The following is a 22,046-nucleotide window of genomic DNA, read 5'->3' as shown; positions in this document are numbered from 1 at the left end:
TCCTTATCATGTTTATGAGAATGTGTAGATACTTTAACGTGCATGATTCACGTTGACCGTGGTGCACAATAAGTTGTGTACTCACAACGTGAGTAGCTTAGAAACTGGATTGAACAATGTCACAAAGGTGTGCAGCGTTCAATCTACAGTAGTTCTCAGTCTTATCCAGACCACCAACTACAACAAGTCTGAATGCGTGGTCATGTTGTCGTTCAGAACCGTCGACAAGCAGCAGTGAAGCAACACATCAACTGTGGTAGACTTGTTCCGTCCACATTAGGACTCATCGGAACGGTACAGTCATACATTTTCACTGCTGCAATATGCCTCCGGTTTTTTTTGTCACATTACGGATGTTGAACTTATAAACTGCACGTCGTACCATAATGTGGCCATTGAGGCTTTATACGTACAGTGAGAGAAAAAAGTATTTGATCCCCTGCTGATTTTGTACGTTTGCCCACTGACAAAGAAATGATCAGTCTATAATTTTAATGGTAGGTTTATTTTAACAGTGAGAGACAGAATAACAACAAGAAAATCCAGAAAAACGCATGTCAAAAATGTTATACATTGATTGGCATTTTAATGAGGGAAATAAGTATTTGACCCCTCTGCAAAACATGACTTAGTACTTGGTGGCAAAACCCTTGTTGGCAATCACAGAGGTCAGACGTTTCTTGTAGTTGGCCACCAGGTTTGCACACATCTAGTGACTTACATAATTGTGAGCTTAGGGCCTTGTAAGGCCACAAAGTAAATTTCTGCCAATCGCTTGTTACTTGCATGGCACCGCCGTTCCATCTGCCTGCGAATTGTTAATTGGCGTTTTTTTTATTACAGTATAGTGTCCGTATCTGCGAAACCTAACTTTGTCTGCGAAACCTAACTTTGTCTGCCTCTCGCAGTGCGTGTGCGTCATTTTTTTTAATATACATTGTGACTTTTGCAGTGCTCCGAGTGCAGACTTCAAACAAATTGGCTTGAGGTCAAACGCACTGAGCCAGCTCAGACTACAGACAATATTCCGCGACTAATTATGTGCTCCAACACGTGTTGGGGGTGATTTATAATAGCAGGCTTTCTTCGTCCCAAATCCCCGTGGCTCGCCCATGCCGCGTGTATATGCTAATCCGCCCCGTTCACGTGCAAGGCAAGTAACAACTGATTTTCAGATTGTGGATTTTTTTGACAATGTCCAATTGTGACCGCTCTGTTCATTAGCATGCACGTAAGGCCAGCGCATTGGATGGTTGCAATGACTCAACTATTTAGCGTCGGTCCCATTCACTTTGTCTGCATTGCTATGGGGTCCGGAAGGAACAGTGCGGAGATTATAATCAGGAGCACAAGAGGGATGTAACAATGCTCCCAACTTTGCCCTCTCCATCGTCACCACCCCCCCCCCCCCAAGATTTATATCTGCTTAGACCCCCCCTCCACCCCTTCCTATTGGCGCCACAGTGGCGAGATGTTAACTAACCTCGCCTGGTATACAGGAGGTTGTGGGTTCGACCCTGACGATGCTTCAATATATATTTGGATATTTTTTTATTCACTTTACCGAAAGAACCAAGGAACATGAATTCCTGCTGTCACGAAAGTTTTAGATCAAAATCTATATTTGGAGTTTGCGTGTCTCTCTCCCCGTCGCCGTCACGTGGATATTTATCTGGGTCCTCCCGGGGGTTCCCCCCCCCCACTCCCCCGTTCAGAGTCACCACGCGTTGCGAGTAATTTGGTTGCTATAAATTCCCGCATGATAAGCCACTTCTTTGAGCTATCATTTGTGGCCAGGTCTCATCTAGGAAAAGAGCTATATAGCTCAGTGGGCCTGACTAGGTGAAGTAAAAAAATAAAAAAGTAGTGGTTTTAAACAAAAAAATAGTCGCATTGGATTACACATGGCACTTTGGATGGGCTGTTCAGTGCTGATTCCCACGTCGTCTCGCTCAGTATAAAGGAAGCCTGCCTTTGCCCTCTCTGCCTTATGTTAAGGTCACTCGATTGAAAGCCACGCGTGGGATTAATTCTGTTTATGCGAGTTTGTTTACTCACAGTTCAGTTCTTTAAACAAACATCACAAACATTGCATGTAATGTTTGCTGATATAATTTACTATTAATCGTTCTCTATATACTGTGTGCGAGTGCAAGTTTATATAAGTGCTTCTGGGTGTTTAGAGCTCTGACGTGTTCACTGCTTCTTCAGTGGTCACGCGCTAGTTGAGAAAAAATAATATATATTAAACAAACATTTTCTCCACGTATGAGGTGAAATTAGAAAGTTTGTTTCGTTGTTTTTCCCCCTCCCAATTACATTTCAGCATTAAAAGCTTTCGTGACTGCAGGAATTCATATTCTTTGTGTCTCTTCGGTAAAGTCACGGAGATTGGTTTCAAAAACCGCTTGTGTTGCGATCGAAACGTCGTAGTTTTTTTGTAATTTTCTTTAAACCTATCTACGTGACTTTACCGAAAGACCCAAAGAATATATTTCAGCACTTTTGGCATCGTGTAATGAGACCAAGTACAACGTGGAACTCTGTCGCAGTAAGCAGTGCACCACCTTGAATGAGTAAACCACTGGAGACTGCGTTCTTTCAATGGTGGAGCGAGAGCAACGCGACACGAACTCTCTCCTGAAGCCCTCTCACGACGAGCAGTCCTTGACTTTGGCATTTAGCTCGGGTACATACTGGCCATGCACAAAACTAGAATGTCAATCACACTGTACTCTTTGGTTCTATTCGGTAAAGTCACGTAGGTAAAAAATAAAACAACAAAAATCACGACGTTTCGGCCACAACACAAGTTGCCTTCATCATGTGAAGGAACCGTGCTGTCACACTGTGTCAGAGAATTACTCCGAAAAAAATCATAGAGTCTCAACTCAATTCAGAGGGTCTCCCTATGCACCCGAGGGAAAACTTTTTTCTATGCCCTGCAAAGAGTGTTCACATGTTTATCAAACGGTCATTGTGTTCATTCTCGGAGCTGGAATAAGCTTAATGAAGAAAGTTATGGAATTTGTGTTCAGTAATTGGTAACCGGATTGAGACCAACAATTCAATACATTTGAGAATCTGGCTTCACCATGGGTAGCTGTCCAGATTCGAAAACCTGAATTTTAGCAGTGCCAGCTATGACACAGTATACGTCCCCTGTTACCACTTTGCCACCTCAACCTTGTTTATTTCCACATAAATTATATATAATGCAAGATAACTGTAGTATCCGGTTTATTGTCAGATTGATGCGCTTATGACAGCATACTCAAAATGGCAAGAGCGTGGATTCTCATCCAAGTCATCGTCAGCTCAGCCCCACCATCATCGCTGTCACCCATCATCAGCAATGACCCATCCACTGCTGGATGAAGGCCTTGCCAAGCCGTCACCATCTCACCGACGTGCGATGGAGCGTTCAATCGGACACCTGCATGTGAGCGGATTTCATGACGTCCGCCTTCAGAGTGACGTCCACCAGTGACGTCCACATTCACAGTGGACGTCATCGCAGATGTGTTCGCTCCTTTGGCTTCCACTCCGTCATTAGACTCAACGAAGGGTCATCATTGCTTATTGCCATATGTCCTGCCCAAGCCTGCTTTCAAAAATGGCGTTAATAACTGGCGTTTGTTCTCCCTTGCACGGGCTCCTCTTTGTGGAAGTGTCACTCCAAGCGTGCTTATCTCCACGCTTTTTTTTGGTACACTTTTCAACGTTTGTTACATTTCCTTTTCTCAACGTCCGCGCGTTAACACGTGGACATTACATGCCGTGGCTTAAAACTTTTCTGACTTGCAGGAATTCATATTTTTGGTTCTTTCGGTAAAGTAACGTCGATAGAAAATTAAATTAAAATTAAATTAATATTCTTGGCTCTTTCGGTAGCAGTTCTCCTGCTGTGTTTGTTTCACACCTGATGACCGTTGCTTGTGTTGCGATCGAAACGTCGTGATGTATTATTTTTTCTACCTACGTGAATTTTACCGAAAGAACCAAAGAGTATGGATTCCTGAAGTCAGGAAAGCTTCAAATCAAGATTGATCTTTCGGTAAAGTCACGTAGATAGAAAAGAAAAAAGAAAATAATTTATATATATAAAATTATAAAAAAATGAAAATAAAATAAAAAAATATTTTTTTTAATTTTAAATTTTCTTTTTAATTTCTATCTACGTGACTTTACCGAAAGAACCAAGAACATTACATGCCGTGGCGTGCTTTGTCTCTTAAAGCAGGACCGCCTCTCAAGTGAGCTCCGTTTGGTCGGGACGCCAGTCCCAGTTGTCGTGTGGAAATGATACGCTCCTTGGCATCGTAACGTGGAGTCTTTACTGCGCCTCGAAGATTTCCAACAAAGCAAGCAAGGGTCTCACGCACAACAGAAGCGTTAGGTTTGCAAAGGTATTACCAATGTAAAGAATTTAGCGTCATGATACATTCAACAGGGACACGTGCATGCTGTGGACTTATTCTTTGTGCGGTTGATGTTAGTGTGGAGCAGTGTTCTTCACTAATATTCAGAGGAGGGCCACTTTCGCCGAGAAGACGACATTAAATTTCGATTTAAAGCTTTCGTGACTGCAGGGATTCATCTTCTTGGTTCTTTCGGTAAAGTCACGTAGAATGGAAATAAAATAATAAAAATAAAACATAATAAAAATAAAACATAATGTTTTATTTTTATTATTTTATTTCCATTCTACGTGACTTTACCGAACGAACCAAGAAGAAGGGCGACATCAGAGTGAGGGCCGCCACGCATTTGAAACCATTGGGGTTTAACAGCGGCACAATGATGACGATGGGGGGGGGGGGTGTCACGTGGTGTGTGTATTGTCAGGGGCCGCACTAAAAGGCCACCAGGGGCCGCCAGTGGCCCGGGGGCCTTATAATGAAGACCGCCGCTGCAGAGCAACAACTGTGACTTTACATTGAGGCGCTCGAGCCAGACGATCAGGCCAATAGTAGGGGAGTGTGTTTGCTGTGATGCCGCACAGGGCCGCCCGCAGGGGGAGCGGGATGCAGGACCCCACGACGCATTCAAACTAAACCGTAACTATTACATCTGACACTGTGAAAGTCGAAGCGCGGAGCCCCCCAAAGCGCGGGGCCCGAGGCGGTCGCACCGATTCACCATACCCTAGGGACGGCTCTGGATGCCTCCTTCGTGTTTGTGAATCGGGCATTGAGTCATTTATATATGTTTTATGCTCGCTCGGGTTGACATGCGTTAATTCACTCCTGGGATTAAGGCCACCCCCACTCCGCGTCGGTGTTGCTTGACCATACTTCACCACGATGGTCAGCGCGGTTGTGGTGAAGGGGAGGGGGGGGGGGCAGGACCGGTTCAAACATCCCTCGTCACTGATGTCACAGCTGCGGTAGGGAAATTGGGATTTAACCTCGGTCGCCGGGTTCATATCGCAGGGTCCAAACCGTTGCGCCACCACTCTTCTCCCCAACCTGTACATAGTCACATTGTGATGCAGCGTACAGTTTGCGTGTGTACATAATTGTGTTCACGTCAACATAATGAGCCAACGAAACACGCACGTAAGTTATTGTATACAGCTACAGGCTATACTGTCGGTACTCATTGGGTGGAGCGGGTGGCGCAATGTGTGTAGGGCACCGCGTTACGAACCCAGCCATCCCAGCTCGATTTGCCGGCCACGGCTGCCATCGGGTGGCGAGTTCACGATCCGGTCCTGGGTCCCCCACCCTATTCGCCAATGCCCGCCGTACTGACCAGTGTGAGGAAGTATGGTCAAACGTACTCCCACGGCCCGCAACGGCCTGAAGGTCGTCATTCAGAAGTGGATTCACCTTAAAAGGCTGTGCATCATCATCATCATCAGCATCGTCATCATCATCAACAGCAGCAGTTCAGTTAATTTATTAGGTATAGCCCTGTGAGCCATTCGGCTCTTGAATCGGGTGCCACGGACAATCAGCTGCTGGGTTGAAAACCTCGAGTCAAAATCGCTCCATCCTCCTCCAGAGGGGACGTTCGCTCTTGGCCACATTTCTGAGCCGCACGTCCCGACAGCGGGTGTCGTGTGCGCACTGATTGAACGGAAAGCTTCTTGGAGAGTTTGCGTCTCTCTCTCTCTCGCTCTCCCTCTCTCCCTCCCCCCGTGGTCGCGTGGATTTTTTTGTCTTCTCCGGCTCCTCCGGTTTTTGTTTTCCCCTCCGCATTTAGAAACATTAATTTCGATGAAAATGTTGCTGCTGTGCATTTCCACGCGACGAGCCGCTTTGTTGAGCTGTCATTTGTGTCCAGGTCGCTTCTAAAATAAATACGTTGATAACTCAGTGGGCTTTTACCTGGTAAGATAAAAAAAAAGTTTCGTTTAATTTGTGTATATTTTTTAAAAGTTATTTGTTTTACGTTTCCCATACTTTGCACTCATATCGTGCGTTTGTACTGCTTGTTGTTGTAACGTTTTGACCAGCCCCTACTGGGCATCTTTGAAAAAGAGCTTCATAGCTCATCTGATTACACCGGTATAAATACATATTCTGATTCTGACTCTTAATAATCAAATTGAGCCTTCCAAGAAGAGCACTCCAAACCTGCTCTCTCCTTCATCACTTTAATGCAGGTCCGCCTCCAATAGCTGTGCTCCGTATACAAACTCTGCTGCATTTTACAGTTGTGTACCTCCGATGGTAGCGACCGCATATATACATACGTACAAAAATACACACGTGATCACACATATGCACGCGTCCATCTCCGATTAGCATGGTTGGCTACGTGCGGTGCGAAAGAAGTTCAAAATGCAGTACATAGATAAAGACAAACTGTGCTGTTAGCCAGCACCACACTCGGCCGCCTTTGTCTCCCAGTGGCGATGTTTACACACCGCGGCGGGTACTAATTTGAGGCTGAGTTTATCTAGGGGAGACTCAGGGCGGTGTTTTCTTCTTCTTAAATATTCGCTCTAACTGATATTGGTCGTGAGAGCGGGAATCTAACTCGGGCTGCCGGGTACGAAGCGCACTGCGCTAACCTCTGCACCACCGTCTCTCCAAAAAACAAAGATCCCCCGTGTAACCTTAACAGGCTGTTCGGGCAAGTGCTGTTCGCGAGCACCTATGAAGGTCGGAACGGAACTCGAGGCGGTGGGTGGCCAGCACAACGCCCGGCCGCCTTTGTCTCCCTAGCGGCGATGTTTACACACCGCACCGGGTACTCAATTGAGGCTGAGTCGACCTAGGGGAGGAGCAAGAGCCGGTTCAGATGATCGTCACCGCTTTTGGCCGCGAGCGGGAATCGAACTCGGTTAGCCGGGTTCGCAGCGCAGCGAGCTAACCGCTACACGAACGCTCCCCAGACACACACGGACGCACACTCACACACTCACACACAGGACGCACACATACTCACACACACGCGCGCACATACACGCACGCACACACTCAGACACACACGCGCGGACACTCACACACACACAAGCGCGCGCGTACACATACACGCGCGCGCGCACACACACACACACACATACGCGCGCGTATACACACACTCACACGCGCGCGCGTACACACTCACACACGCGCGCACACTCGCACGCACACGCGCGCGCACACTCACACACACCCGCGCGCACACACTCACACACACGCACACACTCACACACACACGCGCGCGCACACATTCACACTCACACACACGCGCGCGTACACTCACACACACGCGCGCGCACACTCATGCACACGTGCACACTCACACACGCGCGCAAACTCACACACACGCGCGCACACACGCGCGCGCACTCACACACACACGCGCGCACACTCACACACACGCGCGCAACTCACACACGCGCGCACCCTCACACACTCACACACGCACACACTCACACGCGCGCGTACACTCACACTCACACACGCACACACTCACACGCGCGCCTACACTCACACACACACGCGCACTCACACACACACGCGCACACACTCACACACGCGCGCGTACACTCACACACACGCGCGCACACTTACACACACAAACTTCACACCACACACACACGCGCACTCACACACACACGCGCACACACTCACACACGCGCGCGTACACTCACACACACGCGCGCACACTTACACACACAAACTTCACACCACACACACACGCGCACACTCACACCACACACACGCGCGCAAACGCGCACACTCACACACACACACACGCGTGTTGCACAGTCTCATCCTCCTTCCGAGCGCTCCGCCCGGACGAGGGGCGGGAATCTATTGCGCGTGGTTAGGAGAGCGAGAGTTTGGTGGTGGTGGTGGGGGGGGGGGTAGAGTGGTGGGGGGGGGGGGTGATCGTCGAGGTGGTGGGGGGGGGGGGCTGGGAAGTGGTGGTTAGGGGAGAAAAATAATAAGCGGGCAGCAAACAGAGCGAGTGGAGGCGGTAGCTTTGGTGGCTTATTCTGGGTCAGCAGCGAGGGGGCGAGATTGCCACACAGAGCGCGCACTGATCGTGGTGTCTAACCGTGACTATTTAGCGGAGCAGCAGCAACCCCCCCCCCCCCCCCAACAGCCTGACGCCCACTGGAGCCTCGCGCATCGCCGCCGACTCCTCTCGCCCTCTCCTCCTCCCTCCCTCACTCCTCCTCCTCCCCTTTGTCGTTCGCTCCACGGTCTGGGACCGAGGATGAAGACGGCGCGGAGGCAGAGGGCGAAGCGCGTGTTCGCGTGGCCGTTCGTCGCGGTCACGGGGCCTTAGGGGGAAAAACAACGGCGGCGTTCGAGAGCCGAGTGCCGAGTGAATGAAGGGAAGGAAGGAAGCAGAATAAGACGATAATTGATTGCGTTCGAGGTAGCACGCGTGCGCGTGCGTGCGCGCGTGTGTGATAGCGGGCACGGGACCATGAGTGCGTCTCTTTGCCCGTCACGCTACACAGGCTAGCGAAGCTTAAAAGCTATTCATGGGAAGGCGTGTAAGGCAAGGCAATTAGCAGCGACATTATTTATATATATGATTATACACTGTATACGTGAGTAATAAAAGGGAGGTAATTTATAGAATCAGGACTGCTTGTGCGCAGAAGTCTATGTGTTGGGTTGGTTGGGGTTTTGTTTTTTATTGTTTGCCAAGTGTCAAACGCTGCCGGGCAGGCACGGTGGGCACGATGCGTGCTCCACTGTTGTAGGTGAACTTGGGAGACCCGATAAGGAACTCCACCGCGTGCCTGTCTGCTGCCGCGCACGCAGAAGCCACGACCCGTCCCGAGAGATCGGGACAGCGACGGGAGAGAGAGAGAGAGAGAGGGGGGAGAGAGAGAGAGGAGAGAGAGAGAGGGAGCGGGGCTGAGCGGACGAGTGACGCGCGGAGAGAGAGAGAGAGAGCGAGCGAGCAGGGACACAGGAGCGACGCGTGAACGGAGTGAGAGATACGCGAGCGGTATTTATATAAAAGGAGAGAAGAGCAAGCGGGTCGGCAGAACTAGAGGCGGGAGGTAGCTCGGGGCATTGAGAAACAAGCAACAAGATCGACACCCACTTGGGGGAAGCCCACACCATTGACAGACGAGGACATCCGGAGCACAAAGTGTGACGAGCCACTTGAACCGAGACAAAGTAGGAATATAACCGACAAGACATCAGATATAAGAGAGGTACCAGAGAAACATCGGTGACGAGCCCTAGAGAGGACACACACCAGCGTCAACAGCATAGACTGCAAGGCAGCGTGTGGGACGCAGGTGTCGTGGTCACAGCCATGGTCTCTCCAGCCACACTCTTGATTCTGCTGGGCAGCATCGCCCTCTCATCGCACCAGGGTCCGCGCGGAGCGAGCGCGGACACGGTCCGATCCAGCTTCATCCACCGTCAGCTGCGCTCTCACGAGAGGCGTGAGCTACAGAGGGAGATCCTCTCCATCCTGGGGCTGCCTCATCGACCCAGACCCCCGGCTCCCACCGGCAGGCAGAGCGCGGCCCCACGCTTCATGCTGGACTTGTACAACTCCATGCCTGCAGAGGCTGGCGGCGGCGGCGGTGGTGGTGGTGGTGGTGCCACCGTGGGTTCTGCTCAATATCATTATCAGTACCAGAACCAGCAGCAGCAGCAGCAGCAGGGATCATCACCACCATCATCCATACTCATCGGCCGTGGACCACCACCTCTGCTGGGAGCTTCACATCTGACGAGTCCCCAGGAAAGCAACTTTCTGAGCGACGCTGACATGGTCATGAGCTTCGTGAACATGGGTGAGTGAGCTGCACCACCTGTGTGTTCGTGTATGTACTGATGCTGTGTGCGTGACACTCGCATGCTCTGTATGGGACGCTAAGGTTGACTGTGTAAGGTGATATCACCAACGGAGGGCTCTATCCACTTTCTGAAAGTTAGCCTATCGAAACACCGCCAGATACACAGAGGCGTACTTTGGAAAGACGAAACATTCACAAGTTGTTTGTCCCGATAAGAATATATTTTGGAGGACGGGGGTGGGGAAGTGCACATTTTGAAAACGTTTATTTTTTTAAGCATTTTTTTTTTAGTTAGACATAAACGCTACATAATTTGTCGCCAAATTCAACTCCCCAGCCCTTTCTATAGCATCACAGACTTGGCATCAATCGCCATACCAGTCACGGTCGCCTCGTGAGGTTTTTTTGTTTGTTATATGCGAGATTTGTGCCGTGCTTCCACGAGTGTCGACGTGTCCCCGTGCCCTGAAACGTGACTCAAGATGAATATTTAGTCGCCTTACATTTTTTTAGTTTCCGGGCAGTCGTGGAATTTCCACATTACTATGGCCGGGTCCTGTACATAATAATAATAATGTTGGCTACACACTAAAATGGTGAAGCCTCCTAAGGGTGTACTTACTTTACCGACCCCCTGTGGGATGATGATGACGGTGGTGCTGGTCGATTGAGTCAACGTTGAAACATTTAATCAAGCACGTGAGATTCGAATCGGTTCATTAATTTGGAAAAGAAGAAAAAAAATCTAGGGATGTAAACGTCACTCGGAATCAATGCGCCCGATCTCGGAAGCGTCCGTTGGGAAGAGCCTGCGTGTCCATACATGAATGGATGAACCACCGGCGGTGCATATCAGGTGTTGTAGGCGTTTGTCTGTGAGCCCTGCAGGGTGCCGGTAGGTGACAGTAGAGTAATGGGGCCGTGGTCCGCGGAGAGATGTGTTCAACTTAGTGGATTAAGTCTGTAAGATGAATCCATCTGTGCGGAGCTCTGAGTGTCATTTCCTCGTGTCTGTGGTGGGTTTTGGTCCGGGTACCCCAGTTTCTTTCCCCTACGACAAACAGCCAATTCATCAGTAAGGGAATTGACTCAAAATTCCAATGCAGACATTGACTCTCTTTTCGACGAGATTTAAAACTCAGTGAGATATCCCTGGGGAAATAATGGCCATTATGTTCCACGAGGAAGAGTTTATTTTATTATTTGTTTGCAAATCTTGACTTAAAGTTTTCGTGACTGCAGGAATTCATATTCTTTGGGTGTTTCGGTAAAGCCACGTAGATAGAAAATAGAATCAAAACTAAACGTCGTAATATTGTATTATTTTTTATTATCTTTTTCCTATCTACGTGGCTTTACCGAAACACCCAAAGAATGCTTGTTTGCAGTTTGTTTAATTTGTGTAAAAAAAAAACATCGGCACATAATGACTTAAATGTGCAATACCGCAGAGGCGTTAACACCTTTGACAACGGTTTATACAATGTGCTTGCATACCATACATTGCGTATGATACAAACACACACCAGCCCGTCCAGTGCCCCTTGTAGATCATCCACACGTGTGCAACATGCGCTGTTACATCTTCATAGGGTCGTGAGAGGTGGCGTCGGCTTGGGGAGGCGTCCATCCAGCAGTGGATTGATCACGGCTGTTGATGATAATGATGATGATACAATGTATACCATAGCACGTACTACGCACGGTATATATTTACTTGATTTAAAGCTTTCGTGACTGCAGGGATTCATATTCTTGGTTCTTTCGGTAAAGTCACGTAGAAGGGAAACAATAAAATAATGATGATTGCTTATGTTGCAGTCAAAACGTCGTGAGAATTTTATTGTTTTATATTTTTATTATTTTATTGTTTCCCTTCTACATGACTTTACCGAAAGAACCAAGAATATATATTTACTTGTTCATCCAGGAAAGGCACACTGAACTCGAGTGCTCGTTGGCAAGAGAGTCCTGCTAAACTGTGAATTATTTTTTAAAGATGTTTTCAGCCAATTAATGATGAGCGTATATTGTACACGTGGGAGGAAACCACAGCAGCCGGACAAAAACCCCACGTGCGCAAGGGGGCAACACTCAATCCCCGCACAGATGGAAACAGATGGCGATCAATCATCTTGCTGCACTGCCTTCTACTGGCAGGCCAGGGAAGGGAATTTCACGACATTTGCGCGCTGATCCAGCAACCCTCGCTGCTGCCTCCACATTGCAGGATTACTTGCCACGTGCAAAGCCACCATCGCACGTATACTATACACGTGGACGACTGTGTACTAGACCGCCTTCACGGGTCAGCCACGCATTCCACGAGCGCAACATTGATTACGTTGGCTTCATCGTGCATTACAACAAAAATGAAGTTATTTCAAATATTGTTTCCTCCTGCCCCTGCGTTGTCATCACGCATGGCGCATGCGATACAGAACATGCGGTGGCCACGGTTAACGCTACGGGTTTATGAACGTGCGAGTTGTGTAAAGAATGCAGCTGGCTCTGTCCATAACATCATAAATTTGCAGCGGCCCTAATTTGTTGCTTAGAACGGTGTCTTGCGGTGCTGCAAACAGGTGATGGTTGATTGACACTGCCACACGATGCACGCGCGCGCGCGCGTGATTCACGAGGAGCGTGAGTGCGGAGCAATGTGCACCGGCGGTGCCCGTCTGTCCACTCGACTGCTGGACGACGTGGGGCTCGCCACGCCGTGCGGACCTCGTGGCAATCCATTTGACCCAACGTCACGACGATGGCCAGCAGTGGGATGACGTAGATGCGTGTGCATAGAAGTACAGTACAACAGCTTGCACCGCGGTCTGCTGCCCACCGGGTGTGTGTGTATATGCCAGTGCCATCATCTAAACACCGTTTGTTTGCAAAAAAAAAATGTTTTATACTATTTTGCAAAGACACAGATCGGACATCGACGGAGTAATGTTCAGCCCACAAAACATACGTACGTAAATTTCGATTTAAAGCTTTCGTGACTGCAAGGATTCATCATCTTCTTTGGTTCTTTCGGTAAAGTCACGTAGAATGAGAATAAAATAATATGATTTTATTCTCATTCTACGTGACTTTACCGAAAGAACCAAAGAAGATACGTACGTAAATTTACCATTTTTGGAGATTGTGCCGTGACTTTACTCATTCGGGTGTTGATCACGTAATTCACCAATGCGATGTCCCCAAACCCCCGATTCGTTATGTTGTTTGTCGTGTTGTGCGAAACACAAGCGATCGTAATATAGGAATAGGTTTTACCCTTGCTGGCAATAGAACAGGTGTTAAGATGTTAAAAACACCAAACTGCAACCTCCTCGCAAGGAATCGTGTTTGAATTGACCACACGATACTTGTGGTGAACATGCAATGGAAAAAAAAAAACACTCTCTGACAGTATATGCATTGTTTTTTTTTTTAAACTGATCGGTCCACACCAGAGACAGCTTTCTTTAGAGCCTAGTCTCAAACAGCGTTCGACCACAGGAAGCCAAAAGGCGAACAGCACCAAGACAATGCCGCTATCAGGGCCATTGAGAGCTCGTGGCGAGCAGCTCCATCATGGGACCTCCCTTGCCAGTATCAACCTTTTGGTTTCAGTTTGGTGTTTTAACATCTTAACAGCTGTTTTTATTTGATCGCCAGAAAGGGTTAAACCGTCCTATTCTTATTTTTTTTATATACTGGCAAGTGGAGGTCCCATAAACAAGCGATCGTGTTCGCATTTTGTTTGAGCTGTCCGCAGTCTGCGTCGAACAATGCGCGTGCGTGCGCGCGCGCGTGCGTGCGTGCATAGGGGGGGTGGTGGTGGTGGTGGTGGTGGGTGGGAGAGGGGGGCTCATTGTCCCGTAACTCGTTTCCTCTTTCTGCTCGTTAAAACTGATCTGCCCCATTCGTGTAGGTTTAATGCAGGGGGCCTCTGTTGGTTATATCGTGTGTCTACGGCGGGGAGATTGGTTTACAACCAGGCTCTCTGCACGAGCCTCGATGGAAGAGAACGTTACGCACAGGCTAAGGTGGAGCGGCGGCGCTGTAGTTAGTGGACCGCGCTGTGAAACTGCGGCTAAGAAGCTGGCCATCCTTGAGTTTCATTACCCGGCCGCAGCTATGTCGATCAATTGCGACCAGCAACTGACTGAGCGGCGTGGTGAAGTATGGTCAAACAGCGCGGTGTGTGTGGGGAGATTCTTCGTCCAGCATGTGTATCGACAAATGGTTGTAGATGCATTTTTATTGTTCTTGCTAGGGTTAAGATTGAATTTCTAAGAGTGAATTTGCTAAGGCTAATGAGTCATGCTGGCACGGATCCACAGTAGTGTGGAGGAGTCCAGGCAGAGAGCGGATTAATTAATGAGCGTGTTGCGATTACATGAAAAAATAAATAACGTCGAATTACCCCCCAATAAATTTGAATATGCGTTTGTTGTTCGGTCAATGTTCCCATTTCTCTTTCGCGGTGTCATTCCAAGCATCACGGCGCTTCACTGCGGACTTTTGAGGCTTTTGCTCCGCGTTGAGAACCTCTATCAGAATCTTGACTTCGACTCGAGGAATGCGACGAGCTCTTCGGTTCGTTTTCACGGATGTCCAGCAGTCTTCACGGATGTCCGCGGAAAGTTAGTGCAGCAACACAGCGGAACAGAGGACACACCGCAGGTTAGGGACTTCGCTCTAACCGTTAAGAAAAGTGGCTCCGGGCAGAACACGCGGCGAGAGGGGCCCGTCCATAAATGACGTCACGCACCTGGGCGGCGGGGGGGGGGGTCAGACATTTGTGACGATGTGTGACGAGGAGGGGGGGGGGGTTTGAGAAATGTGACGTCACATCAAAATGCGCATCTTTAAATAGAGATAGACAACACGTTCTACTTAATTAAATACACTTTTTTTTCTAAATGTTTTCTCCTACAACATCAGAGTGCAGCGCCACATTAAATACGCACTACAATGACAATAGTTTAAAGTGACTTGAAGAATATTTTATTTGTGTGGGGGGGGGGAGGGTGGGGCAGAGCTTTGTGACGTCATACTTTTTGTGACGCCGTGTGACAAAGGGGGGGGGGGGGTCAAAAATCGTCCAAAATCGCGTGACGTCATTTATGGACGGCCCCTTAGGCTGATGATGGACAGGCGACTTAATTAGGGAAACCCCACAGCGGAGAGATGGAGCCATGAAATCAGTTTAAATTGCAGGAGATTCTGCAGCACGAGGCACACATGGGATGGCAGCAACCGGGAAGTCCATCCAGCAGCGAATTGATTTCAGCTGATCACAATGACGGTGTCGACGACCCAGCGGTACTCCACCCCGATGACGAACGTGTTCGTAATATCCATACGATATGAGATCCAATTGAGATCCAATTGAGGCTAAAACGTCTCTCTTTTGAGAGGCAGGCCTGGGGGGGGGGGTGGCCAAGAAAAGCACGGCATGTAGAAGAAGAAGAAGAAGAGGAAGAAGAAGAAGAGGAAGAAGAAGAGGAATAAGAAGAAGAAGAGGAAGAAGAAGAAGAGGAAGAAGAAGAAGAGGAAGAAGAAGAAGAGGAAGAAGAAGAAGAGGAAGAAGAAGAAGAGGAAGAAGAAGAAGAGGAAGAAGAAGAGGAAGAAGAAGAAGAAGAAGAAGAGGAAGAAGAAGAAGAAGCAGAAGAAGCAGAAGAAGAAGAAGACACCAACGCAGATAAATGAACAACTCAACGTGATGGACGATGGGGGCATTTGCCCTCAAAGGGACATGAGACTGAGTCCACCAGTTTAGTTCGAGAGAGCTGGTCCCGCTTATTTAACGAAGTGCACAGTTCTATCACGTGGTCCAGGAGCTGTTCCCTGTTGCGTTGACTGATTCAGGTGCAATATCCGCAACGTCCATTCATCGTAATTGTATGAATGTACATTATTCAGTTCACGTTTTCGTGCCACGGGAATGTTATATTTTGCTGGAATCGGCTGAAATGTCTGGGAATCCATTTTTTCATGGCTCTCACATCACGGCCAATCTTTCCAAACAGCTGGGTAGTTTGCATTAAGGACGCACCCTCTCCTTCGTTTTGGCCGGGGCAGTGTGAAATACTTTTTTCCGGGAAATATTTTTGTGCACCTAGCTAGACACATATCGTCTCATTATGACCTCAAATTTGTTAGTTTTTTTTTCCTACAAACCTGTTCAATTGGTTAGCATTGAAATAGCTCATTGAAATAGCTAAGTTAAAGTATACACATCCGCAGAGGCACCCCTTAACAAAGGAATTAGCATGGAATTTAGCTATTTCAATGCTAAATTCTATGCTAATTCCTTTGTCAAGGCGCTTTGTTTTCTTCTCACACAGCTTAAAGGTCGTGATCTAAGCGTGGCTTCTCCCACTCCAGCGCTGTCCTCCAGACAGTCTCGTCCCTTCACCTGATGAAGGCCGCTTGTGTTGTGGCCGAAACGTCGTGATTTTTGTTATTTTATTTTTTACCTACGTGACTTTACCCAATAGAACCAAAGAGTACAAAGGGGACGAACAGCGTTCTGGAACGCATCGAGTGAGAAATTAAGTTGCGGATGTGGCAGAGCAGGCACAGTCGAGGAATTTAAAATTTCGAAATGTCTCCCCCCCCCCCCCCCCTGGTTGAGAGAGTGTGGCGTGGCATCCGCGTGGTTGGGTACACTTTCCGCTGGGTGAGTTCGCACGGAGCGGACGTTGTTTTTTTACTCCACACAGCCACCTCTTCTTAATCTCCACAGGAGAATTGCCCAAGCTCACAAGGTAGAGCGTCCGTGTCGAATGTCCCTCGTGGCATCCTGCGGTGACCGCTGAAACGACGCCTCGAGTTTTTGGGGATTGACTTTGGCCCTCAGTCTCACGACGCAGGGGATCGAATTGCGCGTGAGAGAATCGACGTTTGTCACTCGGATATATGTTGAAAGTGATGGACTCACATTGGCCAACCGCAGTGGAAATATTAATAATCGAGTCTTGAAATGTGTGGTGAGTGACCATGATTTGGGAATGTGTCGCATCGCAAGGGGGTTGGCGAATAATCTCACTGCTCGCTGTAGCTTTTGATTTAATTATGACTTTTAAAAATGTGTAGAGCGTTGTTCATGCAAAATGCATTTTACATTTGTTGGGGAACCACATATAAGCTGGTTTGGCATCCAGGTGGTAATTCTGCGTTAATAATAATTTCTCAAGCTCTGCAGTCCTCTATAAACTAATATGTTTTCGAGAAAGACAACGTACCTGGAGAATACCCACATGTGCGAGGGTGAAACACTCTATCCCATGCAGTGGGAACAGATGATAGTCTGCAGTAGGAACAGATGATATTAGTCTGCACTTTGCTATACTGCCATCTCCTGACAAGCCAGGGTACGGCACCTCATCGACACCCACGGGGAGTTTTGGAACGTGTGTGCGGTGTTCCACCAACCCTCACTACCTCCACAGCCCTGGATTACAGGCCATGTGCAAACCATGAAAAATTATATTTTAATAAAATACGAAAAATTACTTTCTGGAAACATATTTAACCACGTTTAACTAGCTTGAGTTGGCGCTTTCGTGACTGCAGGAATTACTCTTTGTTTTTTTCGGTAAAGTCACGTAGAAATAAGAAATAATAAAATTACATAATAGCGTACCACGTTTAACTAGCCTTCACATTCATAATTTGTGTACCTCCAGAGGTTATTGCCTGGTTCAAGGGCATTGATTCTCAAGTGCTTGTGTGAAATGCTTAACAAACTTTCAGACCAGCTGGAAAGACACCTCCCTGGATGACAAGTCTAGTTGCAAGGCATATTTGCTCAGCACAGATTAACCTTTACCGACCCAGGTAACACTGCCTTATAACACAAATGAGTGTGTGTATATAGAGCTCGTGTTTTGGGAAATTGTCGTTTTTCAAAGGAACGAAAAGTTAGACGTTTTTTCCCTTCTGTTTTAAGGCAGTGTTAAATACTAACACTGATTATTTTTTTTCGACAATGCAGCTACAGTCCTTTATTCCTAAATTAAAGTTTCAACTCGACGACGGTAACGTTCTTCATATGTTACACCGCTTTACAAAAGCTGACCTTTTTATTTCAACTCCAGGCCTATTACGTGCAACAGTATCTATATGTGAGTTGAGGAGGTGGTTGCTTTGGAGAGATTCAGGTTAAAATAGATCAAACGTCTGGAGCACGCGAGTCTTATCGGATCTTTCATGTCGTGCTCGTTCACTGGGTGCTCACACGACGCTGAGTCGACCTTGGTTTCAGATGTTTCTGAGTAACTCTAATGACGTGTGTATGTGCATTTAACTTCCATCGCACCGTATGTAGCCAACCGCACTCACTCACCCACTCACTCACTATCTCACTCACTCACCACACTGCAGATCACATCAATACGCTCACTCACCCATTCACTCAACCACTCACTCACTATCTCACTCACTCACCACACTGCAGGTCACATCAATACGCTCACTCACCCATTCACTCAACCACTCACTCACTATCTCACTCACTCACCACACTGCAGGTCACATCAATACGCTCACTCATCCATTCACTCAACCACTCACTCACCCTCTCACTCACTCACCGCCCTGAAGATCACATCTATACGCTCACTCAACCGTTCACTCAACCACTCACTCACTCTCTCACTCACTCACCACCCTGCAGATCACGACAATACACCCACTCACCCATTCACTCAGCCACTCACTATGTATATTTATCTCACCCACCCACCACACTGAAGGTTACAATGCTTCTCTCTCTCTCTGCCTCTTCGCTCGCACCGCTCCCCTTTAGAATTCCCTCCCATCGTCCGTTTCTCCCCAAGCGCTTACAACCTGACCCAATGCAAGAAACGCACAAACTCTTATCCACAACAACCTTAACAGCTCTCTTAGTCACTGCCCGCTTCGAGCCTTTGGGCCAGTGCCGAGCAACAACAACAACAACAACGACGACAACAACAACGACAACAACAAAATCCTGAACCCAGCACGCTCGCCCGTTGAGGTCACGCATCTTACTCGCGAAACCATCGCACGCCGCCTGTCCGTCGCTATGCATCCACGTGCGCGCGCGCGCGCGTGTCACGGGCCCTACTTGTGTATACGTTCGCGCGCGAGACTGCAACATCTGTACACGCAACATGTGCGCCTTGTTAGTGTTGGCGGAGAATTTGGGGAGGGCTGTCAGCTCCACGTGCCGCCGTCGCGCTGTGCGGTCTTATCTTGCGCCGCGGTGGCTATGAGATGTTAACTCCCTCGCCTGGTGTGCAGGAGGTGCGTGGGTTCGATCCCGACCCTGACGCCTGTTGTGTATTTTGGAGTTTGCGTGTTCTCTCTCTCTCTCTCCGTGGTCGCGTGGGGTTTTTTTTTCTTCTTCTCCGTGTCCTTCGAGTTTTTCCCCTCCTCCACGTTTAGAATGAACGCGCGTTTTGGACTATTTGGCTGCTGCTGTTAATTTACACGCGACAAGAAGCCACTTCGCTGAGCTATCACCACGTGTGGCCGAGTTGCTTCTGCAAAAGAGCTATGTAGCTCAGTGGGCCTCACCTGGTAAATTATTTTTTAACAAAAAGTTTAGTTTTAGTTGGCGCTACCGAGCTCCGACGAAGGCACCGTTGAAGCACGGCTCCCCCCTCGTCCCCCGGGGGACTTTTTAATGAAACAATTCCCCCTCCTCTGGGTTTTCACTGCTGTGCTATTGCAGGTTAATAACTTAATGCGTCACATCCCACGCTCGTTCTGAAGTGCGCTCGCACGAAGTCAAAGCGAATTATTGAAGCGCCTTCTCGAGTGATTTCCCCACCCCCAACACCCCTCTCCCCTTTGCTCGAATTAGCGTGGAACCGCTTCTCCTGAGCTTTCGGTGGCCCTGAGTTAGCGGTCGAAACAAAAATCCAACAACAATGTGGCCGGGGATATTCAGACCATAGTATAATCATCACCGTTGGCTTCATGCCAACAGTGGCTTTATGGACCCTGAATAGTTGATGGGCTGAGTTGACCCCTGACTGGGATTTAAGTTATATCACCATGTTCAGAGAGTGAGACAAGCTGTCAAACCACAGCCCCACCCGGGCCAGAGCTAGAAAAAAACATCACAGTGGAGAAATCCAGAATTACACAACTAAAATTTCACGCGCAAGGATTTTAAAGCCAGGGCTTATGTCGGTTGTGGGGAACCTGCGTTCCGCGGAGTCCCTCACTAGGTACTCATTTGAAGCTGAGTCGACCTAGAGGAGGTCCGGGACCTGTTCAGATATTCGTCATTGGTGGTGTGCCGTGAGCGGGATTCGAACTCGTGAGGTCGGGTATTGTAGCGCAGTGCACTAACCACCACACACGCGGGGAGAGAGGCCAGCACCACACTTGACCGTACTCATTTGAGGCTGAACATACCTAGGGGAGGCCCAGGACTGGTTCAGATATTCACCACTGTTATTAGTTGTGAGGAGGAATCGAAATCGGGTTTCCGGGATGAAAGCGCAGGGTGCTAACCGCGACACTACCGCTCCCAACAATGTATAGTGTCAGCCCATTCACCAAAAACTGCATGAAAACGATTAGACAACAATTGGATTTTCACTTATTATGGCTAAACTCCACATCTGTGGATACAATAATATATATATCAGTTTTACTGCCATGTGATTTAACATTTAACTGTGTAGGGCATGTGGAAACTGCAGTGCCCTAATACGCAAAAAGGAATCTCGGAAGTCGTTCTGCGATGTCTGCTTCTGCAGGCTACTTCTCTGACACGGGCTGGGGGATGGCGAGGGTGGTGGTGGTGGTGGATGCGCTGCTCCGCAAGAGTTGTGAACGTGACATTCCTCCTCGTGACATTTCGCCGATAGTGCAGTTTGTATTAAAACTCGAGTTTTTATTTTTTTGGGGGGTGGGGGGGGGGGCGGGGGAAAAACTAAAAACGCGCAGAAGCATTTAATACAGACGCGTGTGTTGTGTGGAGTCCCCTGTGATCGCAGGGTTTTCTCTCTCGAACGCAACGCGTAACGCACATGTGCTCGGGATTTAACCGCTTCGACGCATCCAAATCACGATCTTGAGAACGGATTTCTGGGCAAACGATTTGCTTCCTTTTGTCGATCCGTCGCTTCGTTGGCCTTGCCCGGTACGGGTAGACAGGGCAGATAGCCACGCGGCCTAGACGTAAAAACGACGTTTCGGGGGAGCCGTGCGAAGGAAGGAAAGGTGGGGATGAGGGGTGGGGGGCGTAGGGGGGGAGGGGGTAATCTGCCCCCCTGCCCCTCGCATTGCTCTTCTTGCTCACGCACTGACCGCCGGAATGCGAACGGCCTCTGCTGTCTACTCCACGTCCGCCTCCACAGAGGGGCTGACCAGATGTTGGAACACGCATGCACCCCTAGCCCGTAACCCCCCCCCCCCCCAACCCAACTCCCTCGGCACTCCGCTCTCTTTTCTTCTCAAACTTCCCACTGGGGTAACACCACCACATTGGCGTACACTGCCATCTGCCTCCTCCTTCCCTCTTCTCCCTTGGTGCCCCCCCTCTCCACCGCGCCCCCCCCCCCTCTCCACCGCGCCCCCCCCCCCTCTCCACCGCCCCCCCCTCCACCGCCCCCCCGCCTCCACCGCCCCCCCTCTCCACCGCTCCACCACTACTCTCATCATCGACGTCCCCGCTCCAAGCCCCCCCCGCCCGCCCGTCTCGTCTCTCACTCCCCCTCCGTTACATGTCTCAGAGTCTCTCACTCCCACACCGTTACACGTCTCAGAGTCTCACTCCCCCTCCGTTACATGTCTCAGAGTCTCTCACTCCCCCACCGTT

At 48.9% G+C, this 22,046-nt stretch overlaps 1 protein-coding gene across 2 annotated transcripts in view; it reads left to right on the top strand.

Moving 5' to 3' along the window:
• The first annotated feature begins 8,423 nt into the window (after positions 1 to 8,423).
• The window catches only part of LOC116945262 (bone morphogenetic protein 7-like), a 113,462-nt gene continuing 99,839 nt past the window's right edge, over positions 8,424 to 22,046 (top strand). For both annotated transcript variants that reach the window (XR_012942640.1, XM_032959630.2), the window contains exon 1: positions 8,424 to 10,222. Coding sequence is in view for 1 of the 2 variants with exons in the window: in XM_032959630.2 (XP_032815521.2) it covers positions 9,733 to 10,222 (490 nt within the window). In the remaining variant the exon portion in view is untranslated. The remainder of the gene's footprint in view (positions 10,223 to 22,046) is intronic.

The sequence above is a fragment of the Petromyzon marinus genome, chromosome 23 (genome assembly GCF_048934315.1).
Source record: "Petromyzon marinus isolate PM22_M1 ecotype Great Lakes invasive population chromosome 23, UKy_Petmar_22M1.pri1.0, whole genome shotgun sequence".
NCBI lineage: Eukaryota > Metazoa > Chordata > Hyperoartia > Petromyzontiformes > Petromyzontidae > Petromyzon > Petromyzon marinus.
Note: the sequence above shows the minus strand (reverse complement) of the source record. Positions and strands in the feature narration are given on the sequence as shown.